At 42.5% G+C, this 23,370-nt stretch overlaps 1 protein-coding gene across 1 annotated transcript in view; it reads left to right on the forward strand.

The window, feature by feature from the left end:
- Window positions 1-902: 902 nt before the first annotated feature.
- The window catches only part of PDK3 (pyruvate dehydrogenase kinase 3), a 72,991-nt gene continuing 50,523 nt past the window's right edge, over window positions 903-23,370 (forward strand). The window contains exons 1-2 of the mRNA XM_045876008.3: window positions 903-1,218; window positions 22,880-23,021. Coding sequence (XP_045731964.1) covers window positions 1,113-1,218; window positions 22,880-23,021 — 248 coding nt within the window. The 5' untranslated portion in view covers window positions 903-1,112. The remainder of the gene's footprint in view (window positions 1,219-22,879; window positions 23,022-23,370) is intronic.

The following is a 23,370-nucleotide window of genomic DNA, read 5'->3' on the forward strand; positions in this document are numbered from 1 at the left end:
GAGGCGGTATGAAAGAATGCCAATGACCTTTAATTTGAGCCTTTCCAATGGTAGTGGTGGTATGAAACAGCCAGTTGGTATGGGAAGGGGTATGGGGGTGGGAGGCACAAAACCAAGTGTCAGTGATGTTAGAATTGATACTGTCCAGCGGTAGTTGTGGTGGCACGAAACAATGACTTAATCTTGTCCAAATGTGATGGCCTCAGGTGGGAAGATGGTGGGGGGACGGTTGGTGGGAACGAGAGGCGGAAGGCCACGAAACAGAGTGAGTGACCTAACATTCCTGTCCAAAGGTGTTCAAAAGAGAGCTTAAGGATGGGGAGATGGGGGTGTGGGTGGAGGCGGTGCGGTGGGCCACGTAACAGAGATTTAGTGACGTGACAATTAAGCCTGTCCAACGGGTGGGGGGCGGGCGTGAAACATAACCACATTTAATTCTGCCTAAGGTGGGGGTGTGGTGGCAGGCATGAAACAGCCACTACTGTTAAGTGGTAAAAGGGACATGAAAAGCAAAGTATCAAGACGTAATGAGAATCCTGAAGGGCCCTAGCCAGCCCGTCCAGGGAAAGCCTCCCGGAAGAGGTGCCTGCGGCTGAGAGGGGCCTTGAACAACGCGTAGGGCTGGCTTCCGGGTGTGGACGCCGGGCCTCCTTGCAGTCCCACGGCACCTTCGCTACCTCTGGGTCGCGAAGGACTTAGCCGGGGGGCGGGACGCGGGGCTGCTGCACTTGCCGGGCGGGGCTCAGCCCCAAGAGCAACGGAGGGAGGCGCCGGCATCTGGGCGAACTCAAGCCAAAGAAAGCGAGGGCGGCGGCAGCGAATCAGCGGCCGGCGCGTGCGACCGCGCGCCCCCCCGTGCCCCCGGCGCCCTCCGTGCGCCGCGTACGTGCGGCGGCCGGCTCCGCCCCCGTGGGCGGGGCCTGGGGAAGCCGCGGGCGGCCGGCGGCGGCCCGGGAGCTGCTGCTGCTGCGGCGGCTGCACCCGCGGCGCCAAGGCCGAGGCGGAGGCCGGGGTGCGAGCTCGGCTGACGTGCCGGATCCGCGCGGCTCGGCTGCATCGGCTCCTGCGGCTGCCTGAGCGTCTCGGCTGGTCTGTGCACGGCCTCGGCGAGGATGCGGCTTTTCCGGTGGCTGCTGAAGCAGCCGGTGCCTAAGCAGATCGAACGCTACTCGCGTTTCTCGCCATCGCCACTCTCCATCAAGCAGTTCCTAGACTTCGGTGAGTGCGGGGCCGCAGGCCCCCACGGTCGCTACGGTCCCCACAGACCCGGGACGCGGGGCCGCTACCTTCCGGGCCCGCCGCCGCCGCGGGTCTCTGCAGCTCGGGGCAAAGTCCGTGGGAACCGCGGGCGGGGCTCCGGGATGCCCGGGGGCTCTCCTGGGGAGTCGACTTTCGGGGCGCGGAGGGGGCAGGGCCTGGCACCCGCACACCAGCCAGGGCTTTACCTGGAAACACAGAAACCGCGTCCGAGGACCCTCCTCCAGGTGGGACTCCCCAAACCTGCTTCGGTAGCTTCAAATCTACTTGACACAGACCTCACCCGTCCTTAAAACTTAGTAGCGGAATGTGGGTGGATTTTAATGTTTTTACTTGTAGATTCTTTTGTTGTTGTTGTTGTTGTTGTTGTTGTTGGGTAAGAGCTGTTTAGAAACACCTTGAGGTCGAATAAATTATGCAATAGCATTTTGTTCCTTTTTTGCCCTAAGGTGCTCTCATGTGCCTGGAGTGGTAGGACTCGAACTGTTGTCCTTTTCATGTAATGTTAAAGCAGTTAGAGGCCTAGACTGCGAACGCCTTAAATGCTGGGGAGGAGAGGACGCGTGGGCCCCTAGCGTCAGAGCAGGGTCTGATACACCCCCCGGTCTCGGTGCCGACACCTTTCGTCGCGCCGCCCCTTTTGTGTCCCACCACCTTCTCCGGGGTCGAGTGGGCTGGTGGGCAGCTGACGCGGATTGAGGTGGGAGCGCCGAAGACCCGGCCGGCCCTCACCTTGCCCCAGAGGCCTAGCTGAGATGGGAATAGATTCCACCACCTTATGCGCACCGGATCGTGTTTCCCCAGAGTGGTGCCTTTTCAACCACGGAGCGAATACTTGGAATTGCTGAAGGCGAGGGAGCTGGTTGTGAACCACCTGAGAGTAAAACAAAAATGCGCACCCAGGTATCCGAATGGAGTTCAGCATCCCTGAAGGGGAATAAAATGGAGCAGCAAAGATGTTCTGAGCTCTCAAGGGAACATAATGGGGCATCTCTTCATGTAATGAATTTTATGTACATGTAAAGGGACGGTATCAGGTGGGAATAAAAACTAAAAGTGCAGAGGAGGTAGAACATCCAGGGAAGTATTAGATATGCAAAATGTGATGTTGCCTATACTGAAAAAGTTGGGATAGGAAGAGAGGACCAAGTTAAAGTCGAGGCCATATTAGATTTTAAGCACCCACTTTGCCAGAGAATGATGAGGAGAGTCAAAGTTCAATGAGATGTTGATCTTGGCATCTTAAACTTCACTCCTGAAAGCCTTTCAGTAGTTAACAAATCTCTGGCCCCTTTTGAAATTTTAGAGGTTTGATGCGGCTCCTGACTTAAGGGTTTAGAAACAAAAGGTCACCATTGCTATAAATAGCATGTTTTCCATCTCTAATTTATGGTTTAGAGAAGATTCTGAAGGTATCAGCTTCACTGGGGTAAACTGAGTTAAGTTAATTCACAGTAAAAGGAACAAAAGGAATCCAGAAATTCCCAATTTCTTCCACCCTCAAACTTGACATGATAGCTGATAGCTTGGCGAAATTTCAGTTGATTTAGTTCTACAGCAAGCTAATATCTACCCATGTTAATAGGTGTCTTGGCAAGAATGTTACTTGAGTAGGAAAACCACAGTGGGGGATAGTGTTATTGTGGAAAACCCGTGGGACCAGTATCTGGAAATGTGTTCTAATTTTTGCTCTGCCACTAACTCAAGAGTGTGGCCTTGGCTGAGTGAACCTCACTGGGGTTCATTTTCCTCATTAATAAAACGTGTGGATTGTATCAGGCAATCTCTCAAACATGACTCCTGAACTGTGTGATTGTAGTTTCAAAGGGAAAGGGATGAGCTTCTGAAAAGAAAATTACCAAATCTCCTGGTAGGTATTTCCCATAAAAGGCTTCTGACCTATTTTGGGAGAGGTAGAGGGATACACTAATCTAGGATAATGGAGGAAGCCTAATAATTGAAGTCTTTTCCTTATAAGGACGCTCGCAGAAGAGCTATATATAATTGTAGTGGAATTTGCTAGAAACTACAAGCCTAGTTTGTAATATCCAGAGACAGGTGGCGGGCAGCCTATGTTTAATGACAACAACTAGAAGAAGAGTGTTGTCACACAAAGGCCATCTCGACTTCTACCTTTCTTTTAGTTCTTCTAGCTCTTGATAGTTCTTTTGTGGCAAGTAATGTAGGAGTTTGAGAATTTAGAATGGATGTGGGGATATTTTTAAGGTAAGGAGGAAGAAGAAGAATAAAGAGGCTTTATGCCCCTTCATGATTGTTGAAAACTGCAGATGAAGGCCACCTCATATGCTTAAAGGACCTGCTGGGGAGCAGCAGATGACTGCATGAAGCCAGCCAGGTGTGGGCCGTGGCAGGCTCCAGAAAGTATATGCTGGCTCCAGAAGGGGCAGGTGATTGGCTCCAATTCAGTATATTTTAAAAGACCTGAGGCTCAAACAAAGTAGATATGTGGACTATATTGACCTCCAGGCTGCCACTTTGTGACCTTTAGGATTTTCTCCCTCACTGTTTTACAAACAGGACATAAATTTTTGACAGAGTAACCGGACAGGGACCAAAGAAAGGATGTACATGGAATTCAGTGTTTCAGTATTCATTATGAGCACATCAACAAATAAATTGTAGTTTCTATGGCCACTGAAATAGCTTTATTATACTAATCTATCCACACTAGTAAAATGAGATTATCTTCCTTGTTTAAGAACAAAGATGAAAACTGGTTGTTACTTCAGAAGCAGTGATTTGAAAGAAGTTTTCTCATTCTCAACACTCTTGACATTTTGGGACAGATCATGGTTGGGGGTGTGCCCTGGGCGTTGTTGGAGGTTTACTAAATAAAGCAGCTTCTCTGGCCCCTACCCACTAGATGCCTGCACGTACTAGACAGCACCAGTTGTGACAACCCAATGTCTCCAGACAGCCCCATGTCCTCTGGCGGAGCAAAATCACCCTTTGTGGAGGACGACTGCTGTAAAGCATTTAGATCCGTGCTTTTCATGCCTGGGTCACATCCCCCAAACTTATGTAAATAGTCTGGGAGTGGGGTGCAGGGCACTGGTATTTTTGGAAGATTCCCAGGTTGTTCTTAAGCATAATCAGCATTGAAAACCACTAATGAGATAATCTTCTGATCTAGAGTACTGTTGCCCTTTCATATGTGTGCCATATTTTTCTATGCCCTTTAAAATAGTAAGAGTTTCTTGAACTCCATCTTTACTTAATATGGCCTTCCACCCAGTTAGCAAGTGTAGCAGGAATAGCAAGTGTTCTAAATGGATTATGAGTTCATAATGGCAATAGTGCATTCTAAAGGGTGGGTTTTTTTTAAAATGAGCTTTTCTTTTTGGTCTGAGATGGGAGTTACATGGTTTCAAATTCAAAAAGTGCCAAAGGACATAGAAATGTCATCTTCCTACTTTTGTCCACTAGCCTCCCCATTTTTTGTATAAATGGCAGCTTCTTATAGTTCTGTCTGTACCTTGCTTTTTAAAATTTATACCTTAGGGAGGGGCGCCTGGGTGGCTCAGTTGGTTAAGCGACTGCCTTTGGCTCAGGTCATGATCCTGGAGTCCCGCATCGGGCTCCCTGCTCGGCAGGGAGTCTGCTTCTCCCTCTGACCCTCCCCTCTCTCCTGTGCTCTCTCTCATTCTCTCTCTCAAATAAATAAATAAAATCTTAAAAAAAAAATTTATACCTTAGGGAGATTTCTGTATCTTTATCTACAGTACTTCCTTTTCCTTTTTTAGGGCTTCTGAGAGTTTGTTTGTATGAGTGTTCTATAATTCATTAGCCAGCTCCCTCTTTATGGCTGGTGGGTTGTTTCTAGTCTTTGCTCTGGCAACCAGTGCTAGCATGAATTGTCGTCTACATGCCTCATCCCATGCGTGTATGAGTGTATATATAGGGCATACTCCTGAACATGGGATAACTGCCTCAGAGGGTGTGTGCATTTGAACCTTTCATAAACATTGTCAAATTGCTTTCCCTAGAGGCTGTTTATCCTCTCACTAGAAGTTTCTGAGAGTGCGTGTTTTCCTATGCTTTTACCAAACTGTCATCAAACTTTTCATAAGTAAAAAGTGTTATCTAGTTAGAATTTTTTCTCCTTGAGTAAATGATTTTTTATTTTGGTTTTTTATTATGGAAACTTTTGACCTTTACAGAACTAGCAAGAATCATATTTTGAATTCCTGGGTTCATTATATTGATATCCGTGTACTGTTTGTAGATCTTGTGTGTATGTGCAGTCTGTCAGATTTTCTTATCAATGCCATGCTTGTTTCAGAAAACTTTTTTTTCTGTATTAAGACCAATTTATCTTTCAAATAATCTGTTCTTTAAAGATTTGGTAGTGGGGTGCCTGGGTGGCTCAGTTGGTTGAGGGTCGGATTCTTGATTTTGGCTCAGGTCATGGTCTCAGGGTCGTGAGATCGAGCCCCATGTCAGGCTCTGGCGCTGGGCATGGAACTGCTTAAGATTCTCTCTCTCCCTCTTCCTCTGCCCTTCCCTCCTAAAAATTTTAAATAAATAAATAATAAAAATCTTTACAAAAATGAAGATTTGGTAGACTCCCCCTGTGAAACCTTTTAAACCTAGTGTGTTTGGGGACTATTACTCTTTGACAACTTTCTGTATTCTGTGGTATTGATCTGTATAGATTTTCTGTTTCTTCTAGAGCACATTTTGTCATACTTCTTTAGAAAATTGTCCTAGTCATTGAGGCTTTAAGTCAACTTGCATAGCTGAGGTTTCTTATCAGTCTTAATTTTCTCTGTGGCTATTCCTCTATTTTATATTTGTTCTCTCCTCCCCTTTCTTGATTAGATTATATGGTAGTTTATGATTGGATTCCTTTGTTAGTTTTATGACTTTTGTTTTCTAGTTCATTAATGTCCACTTTGACTTTGTTAATTCCCTCTGATCGCCTCAATCTCGTGTTTCTTATTTTTCTTCTGAGTTGGACACTTGGTTTCTTTTCTGTTTTGCTCTTTGAGTACTTAAAGGCTACAGTTACTCCTCTGTTACTCACTGCTTTAGCAGCTAAGGTGTAAGTATTTGACTGATCCCTCTCCTCCCAGCTCTTCTGTATCTTCAGATTCTTGTTCTGTGAACTAGGAGTTGTTTGAGTTTTTAAATTTTCAGGGCAGGTACATCCTGCATTTTAATTTTCTTTATGTTTAGTTTTGTTGCATTGTGATCACAGAATGTTATCTGGATTATTATTTCTTTAATTTGTGGATGTTCGCTTTGTAGCCCAATGTAGGGTCATTTCCTGTGACTGTTCCTTCGGCAGCAAAAAAGAAGATGATGTTCTCTTCTCGGGTTACAGAGTTTGATATACCATATTAATTATGTTATTTACTTTTCCTATACCTTTACTTTTTTTATCTACTTGATCCATCATGACCTGAGAGAAGTTCAAGTCTCCTAATATAATTCTCTTTCTCCCTATCTCTCTGACAGTATTTCCTTCATACCTGTTTGCTGCTGAGACATTCTTAACTGTCATGTCCTCAGTGCAAGATGTACCCTTTAGCGATATAGAGTGCTGCCCTCTTGCCCTCTAATATTGCTTTTTAGCTGGATTCAAGCTTATTTGACATTGAGATCCAGATCCTTATTTTCCTCTTGTTTACATTTTTCTGGTGGAGCATTGTTGTTTTATTTTGTGTTTTTTTCCCTTTTTTAAAAATTAACATAATGTATTATTTGTTTCAGGGGTACAGGTCTGTGATTCATCAGACTTACACAATTCACAGCGCTCACCATAGCATGTACCCTCCCCAGTGTCCATCACCCAGCCTCCCCATGCCCCAAGCCCCTCCACTCCTATATTGTGTGTTTTTTTAAAATTTTCAGTCTTTCTGAATTACTTTGCCTTAATTGTTATCTTTAAATGTAGTATAGGGGCGCCTGGGTGGCTCAGTCATTAAGCATCTGCCTTGGGCTCAGGTCATGATCCTGGGGTCCTGGGATCGAGCCCCGCATCAGGCTCCCTGCTCCGCGAAAAGCCTGCTTCTCCCTCTCCCACTCCCCCTGCTTGTGTTCCCTCTCTCGCTGTGTCTCTGTCTGTCAAATAAATAAATAAAATCTTAAAAAAAAAAAAATGTAGTATAAAGTTGGTTTTGCTTTGTGAATCAAACTTTCTCTATTATGTGGTTAAGTTTAACCAATACATATATTTGTTGATAGGAAAGATCTGTCATCTATAGTGATAAATCTGTAATTTTCTCTTGCTTTGTATTTTTAATACCTTAATTTTCTACTGTATTATATACCTCATTTGTTTTGTTTTATTATAGTTCTTTTAACAATTAGGTTTGAATTTTTGGTTCCTGTGCTTATCTTAGGCCTTCTTTGTCCAGTAAGGTCACCACCAGCCACTTGAGCTTATTTAGCATTTGAAATGTGGCTAGTGTGACTGAGAAACTGATTTGATTTTAAAGCTGATACTTGATTCAATTAACTGGAAAACTTCTATGTTTAGAGCAGTTTGGATATGTGACTCTCCCTTAACTGTAAATTTGATGAAATCTAATTATAGGTCAGTTACTTTTGATAGAAATTTAGGTTTTGAATTGAGTTGTGCTATAAGATGCGCAGTGGATTTCAAAGACAATATAAGAAATGGTAAAATATCTCAATCTATTTTTATATTGATTGCTTGTAGACATAATATTTTTGGATATGTTAGATTAAATGAAATGTCAAAACTTTCACCTGTTTCTTTTTTAGTTAATGTGGCTGCTAGGCAGTTTTAAATTACACATGTGTCTCACATTATTTTTCTATTGGACAGAGGCTTCAGGTAGTATATATTAATTCCTCACTAGGAGTAAGAGAAGTATCACATTTTCATGTTCAGAATAAACATTTTATTGATTTTATTTCTCAGTATAACTTACGGTTTTTTCCCCTATGAACCTGTTACTCTCAGGATTTTTGGACTAATTTATTGTCGTTGAAGGGCAGTTCATGCTAATGGTGGCTCTTTGTTATATTTGCAAAAGTTTGAGTTCTGTCTTTCCATTAAGTAATTGTTATGAATGAAAACTTCTCTTGGTGGTATAAGGAAAGGAGAACTTGGACTGTTAAGACGTAAATTAAAGACAGAACCTTCTGAATCTTGAATGAGTTCATAGGAAATGATTCACATTTTCATTTGGACCTGCTGTTCATCCTTCAGTCTCACTCTGGCCACTTCTGGTTCCTTCACTCCTCACTTTGATTCCCTCCCTGCAGACTTACTTCCCATTTGCTTTATTTCCCAGTTCCTTTGCTCTTGTCTTTTGCACAGCTGCACTGGTTTTAAAGGTGTTTGTTCCTGCCCTCCTTTTATTTTATTTTATTCAAAACCGTCTCTTCACAGAGGGCAGCGCTCGCCCCTGATTTGGAACCTCTCACAGCTTCTTCAGCTGTTTGCTGTCTGCAGAGTGGGCTCTCCGTAATGATGATTCCTAGCTCCATGTAAAGGTTATTAAACACCTTAGTGGTTATATAAGTTTAAACTTCCATAATGTCCGCACATTTAAATATAGCATCTCCCAGATAAAACCACCAGAAGGCAGGTTGTCTGACAGCTCAGCTTTCTTTTCACAGAAAAGATTTCTACCACCATCACACTGCTTCTGTGAACCCGGGAGCCTTTAGCTTTTAGAAGACAACAGCCGATTCCCTTATTTTTACTGTTCTTGAGGTTTAAGGGCCCAGCCGTCTTCTGTTTTCCTTTAGAAAGTATTTTAAGATTCTGATACCCACTGAAAAGTTGACTTTGGTTTCAAATGACTGCTCTTCGAAAAGTCTTGGTTTTTAAAGTCATTTTGCTCCTCAAAGCCTGATTACCACTGGAGAGAACAGTGATTTTGTTTCCAGGGGAGATGAAAAGATTTTTTCTTTTTTTAAATTATCATGTTAGGAAAGAGGAAAAACAATTGCGTTTTGTTTCCGAGTGTGTTTATTTTGTTCCTATACATATATGTACACGATACACCTTTTCTCTAAGCAGGAGGGTTTTTCTCCTGTGAAGAGTTGCCAAGAATTAGACTAACCTGTTGGGAGACAGACACCTACTATTCAGAATTAAAAGGGGAAGAGAACGATTTCATTTAGGATAAAGATGTCTAACTTGGCTTCATGCATCTTGATCAGTATTTAAACTTAAAGTCCGAATTGGCCCTTTGAGGCCTTCATGATCAGATAGGGTTGGATTTCAACATAATCTGGTTTATTAGGCTCTGGGCACTTAAGTTGTGACTCTGGCTTAACTGTATGCAGTTTTGTGTGGGAGTCTGTAGTCTTGAAGGGGAGACATGGCCACACTTGCTGACCTCCGATGGGTGGTTTCCTCCCACTGAGCTTTAGGAAATTTATTAGGCTGTTGGCAAGCTTTGAGAAACCTTGGATTTATTACTGAATGGAATCAGAAAATATCACTGCTTTTCCTTTTCCTTTATATCATACAGGCATTTAATTATTTGACTTCCGTGATAAGCTGAAGTCAAGAGTAGGGCAAATGCTTTTGTTTTCGGAATACCATAGTGGAAGATAGGTTGTCAAACTATATAGCCCAAGAGCCAGCCCTCCCTTTTTTTTTTTTTTAATTAGTAGACCTTATTTTTAATAGTTTTAGGTTCACCACAAAATTGAGCAGAAAGTACAGGGAGCTCCCACATACAGCCCCTCCCCAAATATAGCCTCCTCCATGAACCAACATTGGCCCAGCATTATTATCCAAAGTCCATAGTTTACGTTAGGCATCCACTCTTTTGTGTTGTATGCCCTGTGGGTTTTGATGACACCTGTTTTTGTAAATAAAGTTTTATTGGAACATGCCCATTTATTACATACTGTCTGTGGCTTCTGTCCCTTCACAGCAGCAGAGTTCACTGTTTGGCCCACAGAGCAAACAAGTTTACCGTCTGGCCCTTTACAGAAAGTTTTCCACCTCTAGTCTAAGATAATTGTATCCTGTTAAAGTAGCTTGCAGAGATTGATCTTAATTTGCATTTAAATGATGAAGATCTGTTTCTCCCATTTGCTAGTGAAAGTAAATCTTGGCCATCTGGAGCCTAATGTGGAGTTAGCTAAGCCTTTTCCAGGTAATCCGTGGTTTACCTATAGGGGATGTGCCCTGGAGTGGGATTACCATGTGGAAGGCCAAGTTTAAGTGTACTGGTTTCTCCACAGCCCTGCCGCAGTGAGGTTTTATGATTTTTTTTTTTTTGAGGCTTAATGATTTTAATTGTATAGTAGGTAACATAGAAGCTAATCATTTTCCCTTTTTTCCTGTGTGGGTTTATTGTATGCATTTTGTGTGTAAAGTGTCCTTGACCATTTACTAACTGGAATCTGGAGTTTTAATCATTTGGATGAATTCCCTGTCTCTATTTGGCATAGTAACCTGTTGTGCTGTGTAAATATTGTTTCCCACTGTGTTCCCTTTTGTGGTAATTATCAAAGTATACAATTAAAGGCATCTGGAAACAGTATCACCTCTTAATTCTTCCATCCATTTTTTTTTTTTTTGGGATAGCCTTCCAGCTTTTGCCCATATATTTACATATGTTCATGCTGAATGTTGGTTTCCTTTTTATTTAGTGCACAGTCTGAGTTTTTATATAGTCAGTCATTTACAGTGCTTTTATCATGGTCAGATTTATCACCTGTAGTATTTTGCAAATTGTTACTAAACCCCTCTGGAATTTATTGCCCTTCTGAGGGGACTTTTGTAGCTAACTCACTTTTGCTCTGTTCTGTTGTCTAGTTGCATAGCAACAATTATTAAGACCTCAAATCTTTCTTTGTTGTTTCTGTTTTGTCACATGCTGCTCAGTTCACAGAGTAGTTTATATTTGTGGATTCTATTCAGTCGGACACCTTTTCTGATTTTAACTAAATATATGTTGACTTTTGCCTTGTAATTTGTGTTGAAATTTGGTAAGGGCAGTTCTTATTTACTACCATAAATTTTTAGAAATTCTTGCTGTTCTTGCCCACCTGTTCTTGGTGAATTAGTTAACTTACAGGAAAGTGTGCTAAGGGGACTGTGGGTGGCTTGCCTGGCATTAATAGAAACTAACCTGGAAGCATTCATCTAGCCCATTTCACTTTTATGGGGGGGGGGTGTCAGTCAGTTTACCTTCATACTTCCCCTGGGGGCAGAGCTGGGTTTGATTGAGACGCCTAGTGGTATCCTTCATATCCCTCAAGGAGAACCCTAGTCCTGGTCAGTGTCTCATCTTTACTGAGATGATACTTTCTGCGGTAATGAACGGCACAAACATTAAAGCAAACTATTATGTTTACAAAGGTCTATATTTATATTCCCTCTAATTGAATAGTTGGGGTTCTAACTGAATCATAGATTATTTCCTGAAGCATCACACAAGCAGTCATGATTTTATTTTCATTCTTAGGCTTGATACATGATTCCAGTCAACCATCTGAGTTGTACCAGTGTTGCTTGCTTTCTTACTAGGGCATGGAGGTCAGTATATAATAGTTTCACTGTTGGGAATAAATTACTAAGTATCTAACATTTTCCTGGAGCAGAAAGTTAGTATTTCCCACTGTCTCCTTGGCCAGAAAACAGTAGGGTCCTTTGAGGTTTGTAACATACCTATCTTTCCCCAACAAATTGTTACATTTTCACAGACCAGGGCATACTCCAGGTTTTATCTGAACCTTTCCTTGGCTCTGTTCTAGTAGAGTACAATGTTTCCTTAAACTTGGTAGCAGATATTCCTTGTATAAATTTGGTTAATTCCTCCCACTCCTGATGTTAAATAGAAAGCAAAATGGTAATTGGCATTTTGCTCTTCCTGTACTGGTCAGGTAATGTGCTCAAGTGAGCACTTTATTTCTAATCATCCCTTCAGCTACTTGATCACAGTGAGGTTCCCTTTCTCTAGAAACTGCCCTTTGTATAGAGGAAGACCACTTCTTTGGTTAGCCTTCTTTCCAGGTTCTCTGCCATGTCCTCTCAGGCCTATATATTCATATCCTGCTTCCTTAACCTCAGCTTGGCTTCAGTAAAGCTGTTCAAGAAGGAAATGAAAATGGACTCTTTGGAAACTGAAAAAGATTGAGTAGATTCAGCTAGCATTTTCTGAATGCTTAGCAACACTGGTATAAAATACAGTATCATGGACTTCTCACAACAGTCGTGTCCATGTTACAAATTGGGAAACTGAGGTTCAGGGCAGATCAGAAAAGTACCCACACATACAGTAGAGCCAGGGGATCCAGGACCTGCTCATCTCACCACCCCTCTGTAGCCGAGGAAGTAGCTAAGGATCGGGTGCAGTGTGGGAACAAAACACACTAGAGGGGAAGGAGCGACAAGTGCCCTGTGGCCGCTTGTTGAGAGTCACGGCATCCTCAAGTACAGCCATTTCCTTCGTGAATGTATTCAGCAGTTATCTTTCCCATGTAGGATCATCTAGAGAAGGAGAAAAAGGATAGTCGGTAATGCTGGAAAGTCTCTTAAGACTATGAGGACGTTCTCCGTCAGTTTCCTAAGAGGCTGAAACAAATCTCAGACATGAAAATAGAGACTAAAAATAGATGGGTAAATAGCCCGTGTCCAAACCTGAGGAGGTTTTGATTTGTTTTCCCTGGTTGGATTTTTTTGTGACTCACTTTAGTCAGTGGTCTTTAGTCCTGCTGCTCATGAGAATAATCTGGGGTGGGGTGGTGTGTGTGTGTGTGTGTGTGTGTGTGTGTGTGTGTGTGTGTGTGTGTCTAAAACTAGTGCTACCTGCCCCTCGTTGAGGCCAGCTATATCCGTCTCTGGAGGTAGGGGCTCCGGTGCTGGTATGCTGGAGGTACCCAGGTGATGGTCATGGGTTAAGAACTGCGTTAGATCCAGTAGACTCTTTGGCTAAGCCTAAGGGCTGTGAACCAGTTCAGGGGATGGAGTGTGTGAGATGCTGAAGGTTGACACTTAAGTTGTTTAGGAGTCCATCAGCATTACTTGCCTGGATTTAGAGTGAAGTAGAAATTGAGCTTTGGGAAATTGTCAAGGCACAGTCCCTACCTTTGAGAAACTTACAGATAAATGAGAAGCAGGGGAAAATACATAAATTTATATTTGCTAGCCAAAATTTATGAACCCTGTAGCTTTGTGGCATGCTTTCCTGCTGTCCCTACCTCTCCCTCGAAGGTTTGTGTAATAGGGGTGGTGTCTGGGACTCTGTGACATGTTTACCCTCTTGTCCTTCATCCAGAGTGTCCTTGGAGGCTTTCTGGGTGGAGAACACAATTAGAAGAACACACAGAAAAGTGTGTACTATTTTTCTTGATTTCTGGCTCCTTTCCTTGACTGCCTACTCGTAGCAATACTCTCTTCAGACTTGTTCCAGAATTGAAGTTATTAGGCAAGGCTGGTGTAGGATACATAACTATATAGAGATACAAACCAAAATCTAACCCTCTCAGATTCACCCAATGGGAGCTTGAGCTTAGAGATCATCTCTCCAACCTCCCCAATTTTATATGTGGGAAAGTAGAAGTCCCAAGTAAGGAAGAGCCTGCCCGAATCATCAACTAGTTGTTGACATGACATCTTTGCTACCTCATCCAAGGTGAATCGGAAATTATTCTCTCTAGAAGGTGAAGAGAACTTATATTTGTGTACCACTCCCTGCCAGGAATAATAGTAGGCAGATGGAGCTATATTTCTCCCAACATCCAGGTGGAGTAGATACTTCCATTTCTTGGATGGAGATGCCAAAGCTTAGATGATTTAAATATCCTGCCTAAGCAAAGTTAGGGGCAAAACCACACTTAGAATTCAGGTAGATGGAGTGAGTCTTTCTTTCTTTCTTTCTTTCTTTCTTTCTTTCTTTCTTTCTTTCTTTCTTTCTAGAGAGGGGGAGAAAGGGGGGGTGTAGGGGCAGGGAGAGAGAGAGAGAGAGAATCTTAAACAGGCTTCACACCTAGCATGGGGCTGGACGTGGGGCTCGATCTCACAACCTTGAGATCAGAACCTGAACCGAAATCAAGAGTCAGATGCTTAACTGACTGAGCCACCCAGGCGTCCCTCAAGTAGATGGAGCTTTTAAACCTATGCTTTTTTCAGTTCAACATGGTATACCATTTCATTTAACATAGTATGCCACTATCCCAATGCACTTCTTTGCAACAAACATAATCTCTGTTAGTAATGCCAAGGTTTTGTCTAAATTTGTTCTGCTAGACAATCAGGAAATTGCATACTCTACTGCTCATCTAGTCTTACCATTTCCAAACTCTCAGATTGATAGCTACTTCATTTACTTACACTGAAACAGTTCTTATTCTCAGGACCACCACCACTTGTTAGCCTGCTTATCATCTCTGGGAATATGAGCAGCAGTCTGTGTGGACTTGTACTCAAATCTTAATTTCTGGTGTCTACCAGTAGCGTGAGTGTGGACAAATCACTTAATCCCACTGCACTTCAGTGTCTTTAGCTACAAAATAGAAATGATAGCATCTAATCATAGGCTTGTCGTCCTGGTGAAATCGAGAACATGCAGCACAATGCATGGCACATGGTAGGTGCTCAGTAGATGTTAGCTGTGCTTTTAGTGTGGGAAGTCAGTGACACAGCATTTCCTGGATGAAATCACCTTCCTGTTAAGAATAAAAGCTGCATAGGGAGCTCTTAACCTTGAATGTTAATTATCTTAAAGTTTGTTGGCTGAAGGTCCCAGCTCTAAAAACTGATCATTTTCCAAGAAACATAGCACTTTCAGTTCATTTGTGCTTTGAGCATTCCTGGCTTTGGATCCTCTTCATTCACTGTAACGGTTAACTTAACATTTTGCTTCAGTTCACCTCGAAGATGAGTACATGGTGACCTTTACTTAAATGTTCCTGCTTCCATGACACCAAGGCGTCCTGTAACTTATCAATCTACCGTTAGGACTATATCCTAAAGCCCCTTCTGGAATTAGGTTGATAGGAGTCTTTGTGGTGGCTTTGGCTACAGTTGTTACTTGCATGCTCTCGCTGGTCAAAGCTCTGTTTGTGATATCAGTTCTGAACACATCCATGCCTTTTTCCTCCACTCCCTGGCCTGACACACCATACCGACAGTTACTGCCACTTTATTATCACCTTCCTTCCTACCTTTGGTTCCTCTTCCCCTAACTTGAAGGATTTGATACCTCTGACCAAATATATAGAATGGAGTGGTCTATCTATAAGAGGAATTTACCATTACCAGCAAATAATGACCTTGCATCCCTGAATTTTATTTGCTCTAGTAAGTTTATACAGAAACTTACTAGGTATTTTGATTTTCAGTTCTAATCAGGAAATATTTATTAAATACGTATGGTGTGTTGCATTATTGTGCTGGTAGACTCTTCAGTGTTCTGAGGATCCTGGGACCCACAGGACATAGAACTCAGTGAACAGGGGGAATGGCAGAGAGGTTGTCCAGGCAGAGGACACAGATTGTGGACTCACAGTGAAATCTGTTTACACCTGGCATGCAGAAGGGCAGGTTCTTACTAATCTGTTTATGGACACATATCTACCTTCAAAGAGTAAACAGGATTCTAAAGAGAGAGGATGAGGGCACTAGTGGACGTTACTCACTTTCCCTCAGTACAGAGGTAGATGCCCCTCAGGGAAGGGTCCAGTAACCCTTGCCTACCTTAATTAAGAACTCTGTCATGATCACCCTCTATCCCTTTTTCCTATAAGAACCAACAAAAATCGGGGTGCCTGGGTGGCTCAGTTGGTTAAGCATCTGCCTTCAGCTCAGGTCATGATCTCAGGGTTCTGGGATTGAGCCCCGTGTCACGCTCCCTGCTCAGCGGGGAGCCTGCTTCTCCCTCTCTACCCACCCCCCTGCTTGTGCTCTCTCTCTCTCTCTCTCTCGCTCTCTCGAATAAATAAATAAAATTCTTGAAAAGAACCACAAAAATTACATGAGCATGAGCTTCCCATGTCCATTACATATGGTGGCACATCCTATATGAGATTTTTGTATTCTTTTTAGAAAATAAAATGGCTCTAGTTATTGAAAGACCTTTTTTAGAAGACTACTTTTAAGGGACACCTGGGTGGCTCAGTCTGTTGAGCGTCTGACTCTTGGTTTTGGCTTAGGTCATGATCTCAGGGTCGTGTGATTTAGGTTGTTTATAGTGCCCCTCCCAAATCTTTATTTGAAAAAATTTTAGACCTTAAGAAAAGTTGTAAGAATAATACAGTTAACACCCCTGTCCAGCACCTAGGTCCACCAGTTACTTTCCCATATTTGCTTTTTATCTTTCCCCTCCCCATCCATCCCTCTTCCTGTCTCCTTTCCTTCCCCTTTCTCTACACATGCTTTTTGGGCTGAACCATTTGAGAGTAAGCTGTAGATGTCATGACAACCCCTAGATACATACGTATGTATATCCTAAGCATAAGAGTATTCTGCTGATAACTGTTAATCACCATGATACACTTATCACACTTGGGGAGTTTCTCATTGATATCATAATAAAACTGCATATTCGAATTTCCCCTCATGGCTGTTGCCTCCAGTGTTCAACAGGTCAGGTCTAGAACATACTCAAAAGGTACTGTGGCCAAGGAGGCTGCTGAGTTAGATGCAGCAGAGCCCCTGCCTCAGTAAGATACCATAGATAGAGGGTGGGAGTGACAGGTAGGGCTGGCTGGCTGAAAACCACAGAATGACCTAGAAGTCTGCAAACAGTAGGGTCACCCTGCACCCTGACCATCAGAACATTAGTAGGCAGGTAGTTATCCATAGGTAAAGTAAAGGGCAAAAGGGGGCTCTTCTCTAATGACGCTGAACTACTCAAGGAGAATTAGGGGTCCTGGTGTGGTGTTAGGACCCCACCAAAAAGCCCTATGTAACCAGATATTTGGGGTCCTCACTTAGTTGGTCTTTGAAGGCTGCTTCACTCTGAAGCATTACTGAACAAGTATAGATCACCAGACGTCTGAGGGAAGCCCACAGTGAGAAAGAGAAACAAAAATAAATGGCCCCCCAAAAATGACCCCAGAAGAAACAAGTTCAGGCAATAAAAGAGTGCTTTAAAATGTAACTTGAGAAATAAATCATCTCCACCTCCTCATGAACATCTTAGGGCAGGTCACACTTTGTAAAGATGGCCACAAGGATGCTTTTCTACCATGTGTCCTTGCCAGCCCTCCCTCAAGAGGAGGGGAAGTCTGTCCCCTTCCCCTAGAATCTGGACAGGTTTTGTGACTAGCTATGTGACTTCCGAGCCTGAGTCATAAAAGGCCATGCAGCTTTGCCTTGTTTACTGAACCCATGCAAGAATCCAGCTAACCCAAGGCCGCCATGCTGTGAGGAAGCCTATGGAGAGGCCACCAGTTAGTGCTCTGGTAGGCAATCCTAGTTGGCAAGTAATCGGCCCAAGGTTCAGACTTGTAAATGAGCCTTCAGAAGCTTCCAGCTCCTACTGTCTATTCACTGCCCCGCCCCCCGCCCCCCCCCCCCCCAGCCTTTGAGTTTTCCAGGTGAGGTCCCAGACAAGCTATCCCTCCTGCGTCCTGTCTAAATTTTTAACCCACAGCGTCGGTTATGATAATAAAATAGACATTGGACTGAAAGAAGTAGTGCGATGTCTGAATGTTGTTGGGGCATTAAATTTGATAGGGAATGAGGTGTGTGTGAAATCCGCAGTCTTTGGCCTCTTTGGTTCTGAAGTTTCTGGCTCACCATTAGTAATAATAACCAAAACACAGTCTGGCCTAGAGTGGAGACAGCCTCAAGTTTGGTAGACCCAAGCTACCTCTATTGATCTCTGTTTATATTCAGGAATAAATTTTTCTAAAGAAAACTGAAACTTCTCAAACAGCGAAGTATTTCTAGACATAGAGTAAACATTTTAAAAATATGCGAAGCTTTTCTTTTGAAGGACAGTTCAATTAATCATTGCTTAGCCAAAATTTAATTACTTATGATTCTAAAATTCAGTGTTTTCAAAAGATTGAAATCTTATCAAAGATGTAACTGGAGAAAAATCAGAGCTGTCCCTAAAGTATTTTCTCAGTTATATTTTACCCATTTTAGCATGGTTAATGGTAAAAATACATTGCAGACTCAAACATTTAATTGGCAGTATTTAGAAAAAAAAAAAAAACAGCATAACTAGAATGAGCTGATCATTCTGTTGGTTTTTGATGCCTTGCTGTAATTTTTTCTTTCCTTGCTCTCCTTTTTCACTCCCTGATTCTCTTATTACCTCTTCCAAACCATCCCCAGCAAGTGTTAAAACTGAAAGATGTGGACAAGGAGAGCCCTCAAGTAATCTAGACAGGAGACTCTCCATTTTGGGGGGCATGTGCTCAACCCTCTGCTTTAATTGTAAGATACATTATCAGGTCACTTTATTAATTGGAGAAATATTCTGCTTCCTGTAAATTAATCAGAAAGAGGATTAAAGATTTACCAGACATACAGGCCTCTCTGGAAACCAGGTATAAAGAGTAAGTCTGAACTCTTGCTCTCAGAAGGCTGGTCAAACGCTCCTTTCTAACCGTAACTGTCACCGAGATGGCTCCCTGCACTTGCTTGAAAGTCCCACCCCCCCCCCAGATAAATAAATACATCTTTAAACAAAAAAGAAAAACAGAGAACAGAAGAGAATTGAAGGGTCATCAAATGAGCATGAAAACCTGAAGAAATACAAATGAATGCAGTTAAACTACAATGACTTATTTGCATTCACCAAATCAGAGAATGTTCCCTGCCCCTCACCCACTCTTTCATCATCCTCTGAACTGATGCTAGGAAAAAATTTAATTGGTAAAATTGAATAAGGTGAAGCATACAGAGAAATGCAGAATAAAAATAGAAAATCAAAATTAAGGAATGTAGAGAAGGCAAGTAAGTGGGGAAAAAATGAAGCTGAATAACTGGAAAGAATCACTGGAAAATAGTATGCCAGAAGACTTATAAAACCTGAAGCCTCATAGAGGACATTCAATTAAAACCAAATTAAATTAAAACCAAAAAACTTTTTTAAGTTGAGTAAAAAACAAACAAAAAACCAAAAAAAGATTGTTGGAACTCTTTGATTTAAATTGAGTATCCAGCATTAGTACATAGGACAAAATACTTTCAACTTCCATGAAAACCACAGAAAGGTTAAAAAAATGTTGGACCTTTCATATTTATTTTTAAGTTCACTAATTAACTAAAAAAGGCTTACCCCCTTGTTTAAACTGATGTGTAATTAAGGTATCTGAGTACAAAGAATTCATCTCTAAAGCTAAGTGAGAATGTAGGAGGCAAAACCTGAGATTTTTCAGGTATTCTTTTTTTAAAAAGTATTAAAAGTATTCTCTATCTTCCCAGTAAATCATTGAGAAACTACCATAGGTCAAGTCCTCTCATTGCTGCCATGGGGGATACAGAGACAAAACACGGTTCTTTCTCTGCTCGTTCATAACAAACTGATAATCCAAGAGGGCTAGAATAAATGCCTCCTGGTATTTGGTTATCTTAGACCATACCTAGTCGTTGAATTTTCTAGTTAGTTCAGAGGTGACCAAAGGCCTTTTATTTTAAAATAAATAAAAGTGGATGGTAGGGACACAACATACTTTAATCCCTTTTAATCCCTTTTTAATTATGTAGAATCGTCAAATGAGCAGAGGCAACCGCACTGGACCAGAATGTAGCAGAGCTCTCAGGGCTTAGCAAGTATCAGGTTATTTGCTCTGGCGCCCCATGGCCTCAGGCTGTTCTGCTTTATCATCCTTTGCAATCATTAGTGCTGGCTCTTTAATGAGCCCCCTCTTCTAAATTTTAAGAGGTTGTGGTGTTATATATTAAGCACTTTTTAACCCTTACTACACCTCTATGAAGTAGGTAGTGTTCCTGTAGCCGACTGTACAGGGGCTTAGAAGTGTAATGACACTTGCCACGTCCATAAAGCTCGGGAGGCTCAAGTCAGCGGTCAAACCCAAGTCTAACTCTGGCACATGATCTTGGCCTAATATATTGTTCTGGAGGTCTCCTGTCTTTTATCTGAATTCTGAAGTTCAAAAAGCTCTAAAACTTGGGCCGCCTGGGTGGCTCAGTTGGTTAAGCGGCTGCCTTCAGCTCAGGTCATGATCCCAGGGTCCTGGAAGGATGGAGTCCTGCATCAAGCTCCTTGCTCAGCCAGGAGCCTGCTTCCCCCTCTGCCTGCCACTCCCCCTGCTTGTGCGCGTGCACGCTCTCGCGCGCACGCTCGCTCTCTAACAAAATCTTTAAAAAAAAAAAAAAAGGCTCTAAAACTTGTAGTTGTTTTTTCATACCTTTGGTGGCAAAACATGACCTGAACTTACTTCAGGCCATGGTCTTTTTTCTGCTCCATTTAAATGATTTCACCGCAGCTGTATCGTGTCTATATCATAGACAGTGGATGTACATACTCCTTTTACCTTCCGAAAGTCGGAAAACCTTGACATTCTGAAACAGTCTAGCCCTGTGCGTTTCCAACACAAATGTGGCCTGACGGCCCCTTGCCACCTGCCAGCCAGCTCCCACTTCTCCCCCCACCCCCCCACCCCGCCCTAGGCTTCCAGTTTGCGGCTCCTAATATGCTGTGGACATGGCAGTTGAAACACGTAAACTTTAATGTCCAAAAAACTGAGATAATTTTTTCAAATCCTGAGTTCATACTGCTACTCACAGTTCCAGTTCAACCCCCGTGAGCCCCTTCCTCTCCTCCTGCATTCCCTCACTTGCTTCTCCTACAGGGAGAACGGAGACATTTCTTCTATGCTTGAAAAAAAGGTGTCCTTTCTATTTAACCAGGATGCAAAGTGTTTGTCCTGGCATGTGAAAAGTTAGATGTACATTTTACCTTAGATAATAACAGGTCCTTCATTTTGTGGTACGATTCACTGTGATTTAAGTATCAGCACTTTTAGTGCACTTAAAATGATTCGTCTATAAGAATCCTACAGAGCGTTTTAGGAATGATACATATTATCTGAAGCAAAACAGCCAGAGTCCTTTTAAATGTTAATCATCTGGAGCCAAATAAATGTGTATAGAGTAGATGATGGAAGGTCATTGCTGGGATATCACACCCCTTTTTCCTCACTCAGGGGAAAAGTGGAAGACAGAATCATTGATGAGTTAAAGACGCACCGAAGGCCTTCAGTATATTCACCTAGAATGAGGGAAGTAAGGGATGGATTGTGTAAGACTAATCTTTTATTCTAACTTTTTTAACATGGAGAAGGGGGCTCAGGGGTCAGTGGGGGGAAAGAATGATTCTGCAGATGACTTTCATGAGTGGGTTCTTTTATTTCTAGTCTTATTCAGTGGGGAGAGGAAAGGAATAAACCAGAACTTGGCTGCAAGTGTTAGCAAATCAGATTTATTTCTGGATCTCTGGTTTGCGGCCTGTATCATATTTGGAAGAATGAGGAGAGTTTGGAGGAGAGAAGTGTTCCCCGAGCCTTACTTGTTTGTCTCTGGGCCTGGCCCCAAGGTTGCCCATCTCCAAACAGCCTCCCAGCAGTATGGAGCATCAGGAAGGCCTATGGAGTGTGAGGGAGTTGGGATGGACCCGTAAGTATCACAGAGGACAGAACACTAATGTTTATTGATCACCTGCTTTGTGTCAGGCTCCATACCTGTTACCACATTTAGTCTTTACAAAAACTGAAACTCCATCCCCATTCTACAGGTTAGGGCAGCTGTGATTTAGAGCAATTAAGCTTACCAAAGGTTTCTTACCCCCAAAATGGAGGAGTTGGGGCTGAAGCACATTTCTGTCCCCAAAGCTCATGTCCTTTCTCTCATGTCCCCCGTCCCCCAGCCATCATCAGGTTTACAGCAGGACTTGGGGGCCATGCTGCTCTGGTCAAAGCAGCTGGGGAAGAGGCTCGGGTTTCCTCATTCAGGTGGCTGTGTCCCTTTTCTCTCACTGTGTCCTAGTTATATAAGTTTTACGCACAACCAGCTCAGGGCAACCAACAGAAGACTCTGTGACCTCTGTCTTTATGGTCAACACTGGGTCTTACCTCTTGGGACATATCAGAGTAGATCGCTCTGCTGCTGAGCGCACCTGTGAGCTGCTTTCTCTGGCACATCCTGAGCCCCGTGTCTTAATCAGAGCAGGTCTGTGGCTGCTTCCCAGGGTGACAAAGCTCTGATTCCTGGAGAAACACATTTGAAGAAAACCTTAGGAAGAAGCAGTTGACACACAGGTGGTGAATATTTGTGGAATGAATGGGTCTTTTGCCTTCTGGAAACCCCTGTGAACAGGAGTGGATTTACATGTTTTCCTACTTTTGTACTTGGCAGTTTTCCCACAGTGTTTATTTGAAAACAAATTCAGATTATATCCCAGGTCATTTTTGTATCACTAACGGTAACACTAGAAATGTATTTGTGTTAAAAAAAAAAACTGCTTTCAAGGTTGCCTCTTGGAATAAATGTTCTTTTTCTATTCTAATTAGATTATTTTCTTAAACTTGCAATTTCAGAGGATAAAAATTTCACTAGAGACTGCAGGATTGTTTAATTTTCTCCTCCTAACCAGTAACCATGCTATCATGAGAGCACTTTATTATTCCATCTGTTAGATTATAAAATCATGGAACACTTATTGTCTCTTAACAGGGAGAGATAATGCATGTGAGAAAACTTCATATATGTTTCTACGAAAGGAGCTTCCTGTAAGACTGGCCAACACAATGAGAGAAGTTAATCTTCTGCCGGATAACTTGCTTAACCGCCCTTCGGTGGGGTTGGTTCAGAGTTGGTAAGTAAATAATGTGGCTTTAGATCAGTCTTCCCATAATGCTCTGAACACCTGGCATGGATCCCATTTTCCCTAAAAGTATGTGTATGGCATGTGTGGGGATGAGTCATTCAGGATAGCTGCAATTTTCCAAGCAGTTAAAAGTTTTTTGTTTTTTTTTTTAACTTGACAATTTCACACTGTCTTAATGAAAAGACTTCTAAACTGTACAAGACAGCTTTCTTGACTTTTCAAATTTTATTTTTCTGGTTATAAATGTAATTGTTCACTGAAACAAAGATTAGAAAGTACAGAAAAATTTAAAGGAGCCCGCACGGACTGGTCTGCAATCCGTTGGATAAGGGGATGT

This window comes from Mirounga angustirostris, unplaced genomic scaffold (assembly GCF_029215605.1).
Source record: "Mirounga angustirostris isolate CCGP_5_RB_7025 unplaced genomic scaffold, mMirAng1.0.hap1 SCAF_11, whole genome shotgun sequence".
Classification (NCBI taxonomy): domain Eukaryota; kingdom Metazoa; phylum Chordata; class Mammalia; order Carnivora; family Phocidae; genus Mirounga; species Mirounga angustirostris.